The sequence below is a fragment of the Oryzias latipes genome, chromosome 4 (genome assembly GCF_053564925.1).
Source record: "Oryzias latipes strain Hd-rR chromosome 4, Olatipes_Hd-rR_3.1".
Lineage (NCBI taxonomy): Eukaryota > Metazoa > Chordata > Actinopteri > Beloniformes > Adrianichthyidae > Oryzias > Oryzias latipes.
Window position 1 is genome coordinate 35,169,096 of NC_136240.1, and position 11,285 is coordinate 35,180,380.

Below are 11,285 nucleotides of genomic sequence, written 5' to 3' on the forward strand. Positions count from 1 at the left end.
CTTAATTTTCCTCCTTATTTTGGCTCATAAATAATGTTTTAGGTCATATTTTTTATTTTCTTTGTGTTCTGTGGTCCTAACGAGTCATTTGTCATTTCAGTTTTAGTCTTTTTATTAAAAACAACTGCCGGTACATGAAGAGAAGATATTCTTTAAATGCAAACTACATGTGCAGCACAGAGGGGCATTTCAGTAAATGTGACGTTTGTAAGTTTTCTTTTCTTATGCACTTGTACGCTGGTTGACCCGTACACATGCTGCGGGGTTTTTGGGTCGCCCGGGCCCCAGGGGGGGTCATACAGAGGAGCTGCATCTTAAAGGAAGCATCCTGAAAAATGGAACGTACCATTGATGTGCATGTAAAATGAAATAGGATTAGATGTAGGTTGGTGTGCATGCTGGCTCCTATGCGAGCGAATGCCACACACAGGGTGTGCAGGTGATACGCAAGTGGTGTGTAGGACGTCCACACAAATGACACTCTTGATTGTCCATTTTCCTCTTTTCTAACACTCACAGCATGACGGAAGCACTTGAACGGCAGCAAGAAGGTTTCAGGGGAGGTTGGAGAAAAAAAAACAACAAATGTGCCTATGCCCCCCCTTACTCTTGCATGTGTTCGCTCTGACTGACCCGTCGCCTACAGCGAAAAATGTGTATGAACAGTTTCTTTCCACGGGTTCCCATAGCGGTCTGCGACTTTAAGATTTCCTGCCTGGTTTGCCCAATTCCGTATTCACCTGTAAGGGCAGTTGTGACTGATAATTAAAAACTGCTGCTAATGTAATGAAGATGTTCATATGCATTGTAAACCAGTCAGTATCGCAAATGTTGTTTAGTGAAACTGATCAATTCAGATTATAAACCATTTGTAAACATTTAAGATTATTATACGCTTTTGTAACATAATTTTTCAAAACACTAAACTTTAAAATGTTCATTTATCTGATGCTTACTTACTTACTTACTTCCTCTTTCGGCTTCTCCCATCAGGGGTCGCCACAGCGAACAAGTCGCATGGTAAATTTGGCAATGTTTTTTACGCCGGATGCCCTTCCTGACGCAACCTTCTCAAACCGGGCTTGGAACCGGCACAGGGGTGGAGAAGGGAACAGGGAGCAGCCTGGAGTCGAACCCTGGTTTCACGGACGGAAGGCGCTGCAAACCAGCACGAGCTAAACCGGCTCCCATTTATCTGATGCAACTTAGAGAAAATTGCTTGTGTGGAATTTTAATAAAATAAATAAACGTATAGTTTTATTTTGAAAAGCTTTAGTAAAATTGCTGTTAGTTTGCGAACAAACAACAGGTCAGTTATTCACTTAATAAGAATAACATGTCAATTTATCTACTGACAGTAAAGACAGACTCCACTGGAAAAACAAGATGAGCACAAAGTGTGCGACTCAAAGCATATAAATATAGGCAGGTGAATGTAGGATTATAGTACAGCGGAGAACTTAAATATTTGCTGTAAATTTCCAAGTTTAAATATATTTGCACCAGAATATTTTATATCTGTTAAAAAATAAAAAATAAATAATGAAGTGCATAAAAAAGGTTAAAACAATAAAACAGGAAGTAAAGTTGTTAGAAAGCGAATATAATCTCAAGCGAGGTACACAAGTGTCGCCTGGATGAGTCACATTCTAATCTGCTACACATTTGTTGACTGAAAAGTACTTTAGGGAAAGTACCATACTTCTAGATTTGAGCTTTACTAGAATACTCCTCATGTCTGCTCGCCAAGAAAAAGCCAACCAACTGTTGCTGCAAAGGTACGGCAGGTCATCAGCCTTACAGCTGCAGCGTCCAGCCACTAAAGTCTCTCTGACTGCTGTCTGCTCTCAGCTCCTGCCAGGATCAATCTAATTATAGACTGACCCATTCCAATAGGCTGCTTGCTTAAAGGGCCCACCGTGAATAAAGCAAATCTATCGGGACACGTTCCTTCTTTCTCAGTGTTTGTGGACAGCGAGTTGGGCTTTTAAAGACGTTAGAGGTTTCCTTCTGGAGCCTGCAGGGTGCCCTCTTGAACTGCAACAACTGACTGTTCCGGGGCAAATCCTGCAGATAATGAACTTACCACTAAATCCCAGTTATTCAGCTCTAACAGAGTAATAGCCTCAGCAATGTTGTCAATTCCTGTGCAAGCCTGCAAGTGGAAAAAGACAATCAATTAGAAAACAGCATAATGCACATTGAGATGAGGCGTCAGTTCCATGAAAATAAGATCTGCTTGCCGTTTTTATTTACACATAATGTCTAAAAGTCATGGAAACAAAATGTGACTTTGTGTAATAATATGCAGTCAAGACCTTCAATGAACTATACGGACTAGAATCAATGTTCCTCACATTTTTACACAAAGAAGCAAGTCGACATGTTGCACTTCCTGTTTCTAACACTTTTGTTTTAAATGACCTTTTTTATGTTGACTCAGAACACATTCTGAGATTTAAAGTAGGAAAACACAAATGAGCAAACTTTTGACAACAATGCCAGAGATTAAATGCTGAACTCTAAATGTTTAAAGCTAATTGTTGTACATCAAATCTAAATAATAGTTGAAAATGATAACTTGTGTTTTGCCAAAGCTAATGGTGGGATTACATTACATTATATACATTACAGGTGCAGAGGAAAGTATCTCTTTACTTTCAAAGTAAACACAAATTAAATAAAAACATTTATAGATGTAATATAAGGCCCAAAAAACAACCTATTATGATACAAAATAGTGTTGGTTTCTACACAAAATGTTTTTTATAACTCATAAATTAAGATCAAACTTTTCCATCACTAAACTCCTCTCTGAGGAGAAGTATGGCAATGCATAATAATGATCTAATTATTTTTACCATTTTATTTAATGTTTTTCTAATTATTTGGCGTAGACTGTCTTAAAATCGAACGCCAACCCAAAAAAACAACACAACAATGGTTTTAAAGTCAATAACAAAAACTTTAAGAAAGAAATGCATTTAACATCTTGAATTTGAGGCACAAAAAAAACTAAACGTCTCCTGTTATTTACAGGCGAGAATCTCAACCGCTGGCAAACAAACAACAGTATGTAAACAAACACATGTTCGGCAAAAGCCACAAGCTAACATTTCCGCGAGGAAGCTAGCTCAAACACGACAACGGAAATCAAACCAAAACAAATAGACAACAAATCATTCGAATTATCAAATTTGAGAAATCGACATTTTTTGGTCGGAGTTGACGAGTGTTCGGTGTCAGGTTGCTAGCTTGAGGTGCTAGTCCAGCTTTAAAGACGTGCTGTCGTTGCTGACAGCAGTACCGTTTCTCTGAACAGTCGTAGGCGGAATATTTCAGTTTATAGATTAAAATCTGAAATGTACAAAAGAGACCAACCTGGAAATCGGCAAGAATCATTTCTCTATCCATGTTGCTTTCGGCGCTATCGGAGGCCATTGCAATGACTGGCTAAAAAAAAGCGATGGCTCTTCTCGCCTTTCACCTCACAGGACTCTGAGTATGAATAAAACTAAATACTTAGAGGAGTCTGCGAGTGAAATGGTGGTAAACGTCCACTATCAAAGTGCAGAAGATCCTGAAGCTCCAAGAGGTTAAAATTCAGTGAAGTAACGATCCAGAGCTCAGTTATCTCCTTTAATAATTTTCAGTTAACCCATTGCTTTACGGCTTGCCGTAAAGTGAGTTCGGCTGCTGTAAACTTTGAAATGAGGGTGGGAGTTGTAGTTCAGAGACATGCTAGCCGTTTGTGCTGCGACTCTTTAATAAAGTGACTATGCTGTGGGGGGATAAAATATCTGCATGTTAGCTTAGAATAGAAAAAGTAATCTCGTGCTGGGTGATGGTGACACTTTGAACGGAGGAAGGAAATGTAGTTCCATCATATATTGATAGGAATTGCTCCACTCTTGTTTTTTAAAGAGTGGAAAGTGACGGATTTGGTGCCCATATACCGTACTGTGTAGAGAAAAGGTACATATCTGCATTTTAGTTCATGAAAGAAGAAGTAATCCTGTCTATAGGTTTTAGTGATGCCTCAGAATATCCCATAATTGATCACAAGACAATATTATCCTGTTACTCTACGGTGTGTCCTTTTCTGTGTCTGTATAACAGTAAATAAGTAAGTAAATGTTGATTTTTATAGGACTTTTCTCAGATAAAAATCACAGAGTGCTTCACAATTATAAACACATAAAATTATAACCATTTAATATTGCCAAATCACTGCATTTATAAACACAGCAAGTGATTTTACAGTGGTAATAAAAGAAAACAACAGACTGTAAAGTTACTAAGGCTATAATAAAAAAAATAATAATCAACTAATTAAAATGAGATGCTGCTTCTGAATTTTTGCCCAACAGAATCATAAAAAATAACAAATTAAACCGGTCAAATGAAATACATTGTTTTGCAACCAGCAAAACTGGCAGTCGGTCAGACTTTTACTCTTCTCAGCAGATATTTTGGTCCACTTCTCACAGTTGGTATTTAAGGTTACCGTTTTCAGATGGCTTGCTTCACCTCCTTCCACCAATGTTCACCTGAATTTGGATCAGAATTTTTGGATCATTGGAAGAGCAATGCCCCAAACTCTCTGGGCCAGATATTTCACTCCAGAGGGACCCTTTAGTCTTCAGGTTTTAATATTCTTTGCACAAAAACAAGACAGTCTGGGTTGCTTCTGCATGCTACACATGACAAAGCCTTCTCCACGTTTACCAGAAGAAGTTTCCTTTTCTTGCTTCATTTCTGCTTCAGTCAACACAGATTAGAAAAAGCGTCAACCTTTCCTTATCTGTCCAAAGGAAATTCCCACACAAGTTTTGTTGGCTTTTCAATATGCATCATGGTAATTTCTCTATATTTTCTTCTAACAGTGGTGTCATCTTTGGTTGTCTCCATTTGAAGTCCACTTTTTCTTATGACTGGTGGGATCTGAGATTGATACCTTGACCTTGGAGTTGACCTTTAATGTCTTTAAAGGTTGCTCTGGGCTGTGTGTTTACCGGCCTGTTTTTTCACATATTTAGTTTGTCATCAGTCTTCCTCCTGCAGCCGTGTCTGGAAAGGTTGGCTGCGGTCATGTGGGCCTTAAAATCTGCAATATGTTAAACCGTCATCACAGGGGCATCAACAAACTGGGAGGGGGTCTCATAGCATCTATATTTTAAATTCCCAACTATGATTTTTCTTCTGATTTCCTGGGACAAATGTCTCCTTCTCTTTTTCTCGTTCCCCCTCAATGTGGTACATACCCCACCACTGTTTACATTTAAATAGTCAAACTGACTAACTGTAAGTAGTATCCACCCCTCACTGACTGTGACACCTAAATCAAACACAGATTCAAATGCAATTTTATTAAACTAAATAATAGTAAAATGGAAATGCTACTCATTGGCAGTAAATCCAGTAGGACCAAAGTTTATCAGTATTTATCCATTGTACTTTCCTCTCTTTATCCAAGCAGCCGGCCGCTTGCAGGACCAGCGCCTGGAAAACCAGGGTTCATTTCCCAGAGGTAGTTAGAAAAGACAGTTAGAAAACACAAATAGCAAGCGTAAGAATAAAAATAGCAGTAAAAATAAAAATAGTGAAAGTCCACGTCATAAATAAATAAGTCAATACAGCAGCAGCTCTATACCGTGTCATTGTCCCGTCTAACCTTGTGGACCTCCTGTAGCGTTCCCTTTTTGCACTGAGGGTGCAGCAGGCTGCAGCTCAACGAGCTACTTAAAAATCTACAAGACTCATTCTAAATCTCTGCTAGAATCATTGAAAGCTGATTCGCTGTGGCAACCCCCATGTCAGGGGTGTCAAACTCATTTTCACTGAGGGCCACATCAAAGGGCCAGATAGAACTTATAAATGTATTAAATGTAAGGAAAAATAAACGTAACTTTAATGTGAAATAACTCATTATTTATTTACTATATATATAACATTTTAAAGTGACAATTACAGTTGCATAGAAAACATATGTTTGCTTGTTACTTTAGCATAAATCCTTTTACATTTGATTCTGTCAGGTTAGGTTATATAGACAGTGTTTAAGTCCTAATGTATACAGTGGTAGCCTAATCTGATATTTCAAGTCTTATTCCCCCTAGATATGAATAAATACACACCAATTTTTATTTTAAGAAATTAAAAACCTTTGTGCTCTGGCGGGCCACATAAAATGACATGGAGGGCCACATTTGGCCCCCGTGCCTTGAGTTTGACACGTGTGCCTGAGGGGATGTGCCAAAAGGTGAACAACGTCTTTCATCTAAGAGGCTGAGCGTAATGCTTTTACTTCACATTTTAACAGTATCATTGGTTTGACCTTGAGTGTCTGAATAGTTTCTCATTTACAAAAAATATTATTACTACAAGTTTAAAGAACTATTTTGATTAGAGATCATACATTAGTATGGCTTGTTCTTACAGTCACAATTGTCCTGTCTTTTCCAAAAGCACCAGCATTTTCTTTTCTTTTTACTCGTATCCTAATCAAATCATTTTGTTTTCTGTTTAAGTCTGCTCTGACCCGGAACCGTTCAGCCTGTTCTGACGTCAATAAAGCTTTGTTTTCAATCACCCATCACCTCTCCTTATCTGACCGTGACACCAGGCCTGGTATTTTTAAATAAAAGACCATGTAAACTTTTGAAAAGCAGTTAAAGATTTCCTGATTTTACAGTTTTTGAAAATGATTACTTTGTTAGTTCTGTGTTGTTCTCTGTGATTTTTTTGTATTAATCATCAAAAGAGATGTTGCAACTCTTGCGCAACATCTACAAAACAGTTAGATTTATTTGGTTTATGTCGAGCAATAAAAAAATAAATATCACATGTCAACCCATTTTCAGAAATTAGATCATATTCTTTTTAAAGCAAGAAGATGGTGCTATCTATCTGATCTTATAGTTACTCCTAATGTTAAATAACTGTTTGCACTCCCCACTGTGTCGACACACCACACCCTGAAGCCTTTAAATATTATCACAACCAAACTGTCTTTGTAGGTGTTTGTTTAAATAATTCAAAATGTTAATTCCAATTTGAAATAAATAAACGCGACACGCTGTTCTTAGTTTATCTGGATGTTTCTGGCATTTATTTTAATCTTCTTTTATCAGCAGGGGGCGGGCGGGGGAAGCAAAAACTGATGCACACACGAGGACTGCCAGAAAAAAAACACCGCTAAAACAAATTAGATTTACATATTTACAAATAAATCAAATTAAATTTTAAATTTGTGAGGATGCTGGCTGCTGCGACTTCATGGACTGACACGTCCGTATTAGAAGCACGTGCGGCGCATTTTTCAACGTTTTTTTGTTCCGTTTAAATAAAAAAAGTTCCGCCGGGCATTTTTGTTTTGTCCAATCAAATCACCTCATTTTTTAGGCGACGAATTTCAAAAACGCTCGTGTTGTTATCGCTCCATGCGAAAGCATCAAACATTGACTTCCTTTTCCATTTAGAAGGCTTGTTTTTCTCAGGGGTGAAGGCGGCGTTTGCAGCTGATTCCGAATTGTAGTCATAGAGAAACGGAAACCCGAAGGGGTGTTTCTAGAAATGAACGGCCGCTGTTGAACGAGACCTCTTTGATGCTGCGCATCGATCAATTCACGGCCGAGTGTGCACGCGCCCATGTTTACATTCTGGAGTGTTGAAAAATGAGCGGGAAGGGACAGGTAATGACATCATATATTTGAATAGCTAGCCATGTTGTGGCGTTCAATCGGTCAGACTAACCATTTCTTTTATTTTTATTTTTTTATCGTTTTTTTTTATTATTGTTACCGAATTGATCATTAAAACGGGACGCATTTCTTCAGGAACGACATGGTTCGAGTCCAGTTTGATGTGAGTCTAGTTTCTATTTCTGCTTCGGCGCATAAATAATGTGACGCATTTTCTGAATCGGCTTTAGTTTTTAGAGTTTTGCGCACTGAAAACGTCCGCTTCAACTCTAAAAAGCGGCTCATGACAATAATTATCATTTATTTTGTTCTGGTTCTACTTTATGAAACAAAGTAAAATTGGTTGCACACTAAATATGCTTTACATAAATAAAATGCTGCGTTTTTGGTTATATTTTCCTAGTTTTGGACCAAATATATTAGAGAAAAATGAATTAAACAATCTCCCCCCCCCCAAAAAAAGAAAATATATTTCTAGCTGCACACTATAATAGAGATGCTGCCCATAAAAGCATTAACCTTAATGGGTATTTTAATTTGGACACAAATAAAATAATTTGCTGCTTTCCAGCCTAAAAGATCAAATCTAATTTGTTAATTTATAGTAATATATTATATATAATTGTTTATTGAAAAAAGAGACTTTCTAACAAAAGAAAAGCTATCTTTATTTTTTTCCAAGTAAAACAAAGTGCGAGCTCTGCCATTGAACGTAGGAGGTGCCGTAGGCTCAGACCCATTAGCGGCACTGAGCTGCATCAGACATCTGCTCCAAATTCAGTTTTTCGTTTTATTTCCAGTTTTCTGTCGTTTTTTAACCACCAACTATTTTCACTTTTTGACAAGAATGGCCTCCAGGTTTTTGCAGGATGAGCTTTGCGGTGCCTCAGCCAGAGGGGAGCTGTCACATGTGCTGGAGCTGCTACAGCAAGGGGCTAAAGTCAATGGGCCAAATAGATTCAACAGAAGTGCACTTCAGGTCGGTAAAAAAATTAACCAGAATCGTCTGAAACGTAAATTTTGTCGAATTTTTCTCACATTTTCTTGCTGTTATTGCTATGGAACTACAAAGCTACAAAGCATGAGTGACTTCCTTAAACAGGATGTGAGGCCTACTGCTTTTGTCCCTTTTTAATAGTTTTAACAAGTTTGTTTAGGTTTTTCTGAAACAGATTGTTGAAAATATTTTATAAATAAATCAGTGCTTCTTCAGCAAAATTTTATTTTCTTGTGTTCTTATGTATTGTTTTCACTTCTAATTGATAACATTTTTTTGTAAAATCTCTACATTCATTATTATTCTTGAACAGATTTGCATTCAGTAAAGTCTATTTTCAGTTATCCGTGTTAGAACTAAACCTCATAAGTGCCCCTTTATTTGAATGATGTTTAGATTAGATTTGTTTATTAATCCCACGAACGTGAAATTTCCTTGTCGCAGTAGCATGGAGTTTGGCACAAGTATGTACACACAGTAATTAACAAATACACCTTTTGAAAGAATATATACAAAAATAAATTGTAAAAGAGTTTAAGAGAAAAATAAGAAAATTTTAGCATATTTTTGTATTTATATTAATAAAACATATGCATTGAAGACGAAGACAGTGACCCATGAGATGAGGAGGAAGAAAGAATGGGCGCGTGCGTGCACGTGCGTGTGTTAAACCAGGTTCATAACCCCCTGTTGTAACGGTAAAATATGTCCAACACAGGAGGCCTTTGGCAGCGCGCGCATGCGCGCAAACAAACTCGAGCTTTCAAAAACAGGACGTGTCAATTAAAATGACGCTCCAAAATAAATTATATATGGCAGAAACTTGACCCAAAAGGGTCAAACTACCAGTCGTATTAAGCGCTAATGTGCAGTTTACACATGCGCAGTTAGTTTCCTTTAAACACGGGCAGGTTTCACTAAACAAAAACTATTTAAAGTTAGATTATAAACTAAATTAACTTATTTTATACAAAAGGCAAGTTATTTTTATGCATAGTGCAATTGGTAATATACTTTTAAACTTTACTGATTCAAAAGACTTATATTAATGCCTTTAGAGGCCTATATGTTGTGCCGACACTGCACGTTTATGAGTCTAAAATGATTGTCAGCTATAACAGCAGGAAGGCCTTAGGCGCAGGTCGCGGCCTTCAGGTCTGCTGATTCATGCCACCAAGTTCTAGGTTTCATCTTTAGTTGGATTTTTGCCCCTCAGGTTGTTCAGCTCGCGCACAGTGGGATCGTGGAGGCTCTCCTGCACGCGGGCGCGGACCCCAACGCGCGCGACCCGGTTTTAAAGCTCACCGTGACCCACGACGCGGCGCGCGAGGGTTTCGTGGACACCGTCAGAGTGTTAATTAGGCACAGTGCAGATGTGAATGTCGTGGACGACAGAGGGAACCTGCCGCTGCACCTGGCCGCGCGGGAGGGACACCTGGAGGTGGTCCGACTGCTGATTGGACTCACGGCCAATCCACGCGCGCCCAACGCTCAAGGCTCCTCCCCCTGGCAGCTCGCGCACGACTTCAAGAGAAAGGAGGCCGCTGAACTGATCTCGGCTCACCTGCGTGAGAATCCCATTTCAGAGTAAAAGGAAACGGATGTTAGTGCATAAAAATCAAACGTCTTTCCTAGAAATAATCTCACATGTGACAATTGTAGCTTCTAGAAGCTAAACTCTGGTCATCCTGAACTTCACCTGCCGCCCTAGATTACTAACAGCATTTAGGAGGATTCTTTCATTCATTTTAAAGCTACATTTCTGTTTCTACATTGCTTAAACTTGATATATAAAGTTAAAAACAACATAACGCTGTGATGTACAATTTAATTTTTTAATGAAGAAGCATTACACTATTTTTTGGTTTGTTTGTACACCGAGGTAAAGCAATGATGGTTGTGTTTGTGTAAAATTGTTTAGGCTTAACTAAATAAATTTGACTGAATTGTTTTACTTGAAAAAAAGTTGATTTCTAATTGTTTCAAATGCAAGTAATTTAACTATTAGCTCCTTTTTTGCGCTTTCCGTTTTTTGTCTCAAAAAACAAGTTTTCCTGCGACTTCACATTAAAAGATTTTACAATAGAGTGACTCAAAAGCATGTAGTCTGTGATTACTGTGAAATAACCATCATTTAAATGCATCAATTTAAGACTCTATAGGTGTGTTTCATGAATGGATGAGTTGTATCTTTATTTTTCAAATGATAAATAAGGCGCCAGGGTGAATTTTAGGACAAACTTGCAATCAGAAACGTTGCAGTGGGAGCTTGGATGTGGAAACACTTTGTGTCCCTGAACGTTAAAAAGCTCTCAAGCCGCAAAATGGCTGCATTAGGCCACCGTAACAAGCTTCCTCTGTAAAAAGCAGAAGCTGGCGTGTCCGCCTGAACTCTAAAGTAGCTAAAATAGTTTGGGCCTTTTCCCTTAATGTTGCAGCTCCAGAGGGCAGCCCTTCGCTCCAGCCTCTCCCCACAGTCCCCGCTTTCCTTCGGCATCATCACATCAGCCCGTCTCCCAACACCTTCACAGAAAGCGCTGACGACGCACTTCGGCTCCATAACTGGAGGCGCGGGAGTTCACGCG

The 11,285-nt window shown here is 38.5% G+C and overlaps 2 protein-coding genes across 5 annotated transcripts in view; one reads left to right on the forward strand and one right to left on the reverse strand.

The window, feature by feature from the left end:
• Positions 1 to 3,702, reverse strand: part of faf1 (Fas (TNFRSF6) associated factor 1) — a 60,555-nt gene extending 56,853 nt beyond the window's left edge. The window contains exons 1-2 of the mRNA XM_004068368.5: positions 3,382 to 3,702; positions 2,087 to 2,155 (exon numbers count right to left, since the gene is read on the reverse strand). Of these exons, the coding sequence (XP_004068416.1) occupies positions 2,087 to 2,155; positions 3,382 to 3,441 (129 nt within the window). The 5' untranslated portion in view covers positions 3,442 to 3,702. The remainder of the gene's footprint in view (positions 1 to 2,086; positions 2,156 to 3,381) is intronic.
• A 3,753-nt stretch (positions 3,703 to 7,455) lies between these two features.
• cdkn2c (cyclin-dependent kinase inhibitor 2C (p18, inhibits CDK4)) lies at positions 7,456 to 10,751 on the forward strand. Of its 4 annotated transcripts, none has more exons than XM_020702757.3 (4): positions 7,456 to 7,694; positions 7,839 to 7,866; positions 8,550 to 8,682; positions 9,917 to 10,751. In XM_020702757.3, the coding sequence occupies exons 3-4, from the start codon at positions 8,551 to 8,553 to the stop codon at positions 10,289 to 10,291; spliced, it is 507 nt and encodes a 168-aa protein (XP_020558416.1). In that variant the 5' UTR covers positions 7,456 to 7,694; positions 7,839 to 7,866; position 8,550; the 3' UTR covers positions 10,292 to 10,751. The 4 variants fall into 4 exon arrangements, with proteins under 4 accessions (XP_020558416.1, XP_020558418.1, XP_020558417.1 ...); XM_020702759.3 differs by having other exon boundaries at positions 8,562 to 8,682; XM_020702758.3 differs by lacking the exon at positions 7,839 to 7,866 and having other exon boundaries at positions 7,557 to 7,694.
• The last annotated feature ends 534 nt before the right edge of the window (positions 10,752 to 11,285 follow it).

Coding starts and splice junctions, on each gene's coding strand:
- cdkn2c (XM_020702757.3), top strand. CDS start 8,551: ATGGCCTCCAGGTTTTTGCAGGATGAGCTTTGCGGTGCCTCAGCCAGA. Junction 8,683..9,916: donor TCAACAGAAGTGCACTTCAG/GTCGGTAAAAAA, acceptor TTTGCCCCTCAG/GTTGTTCAGCTCGCGCACAG.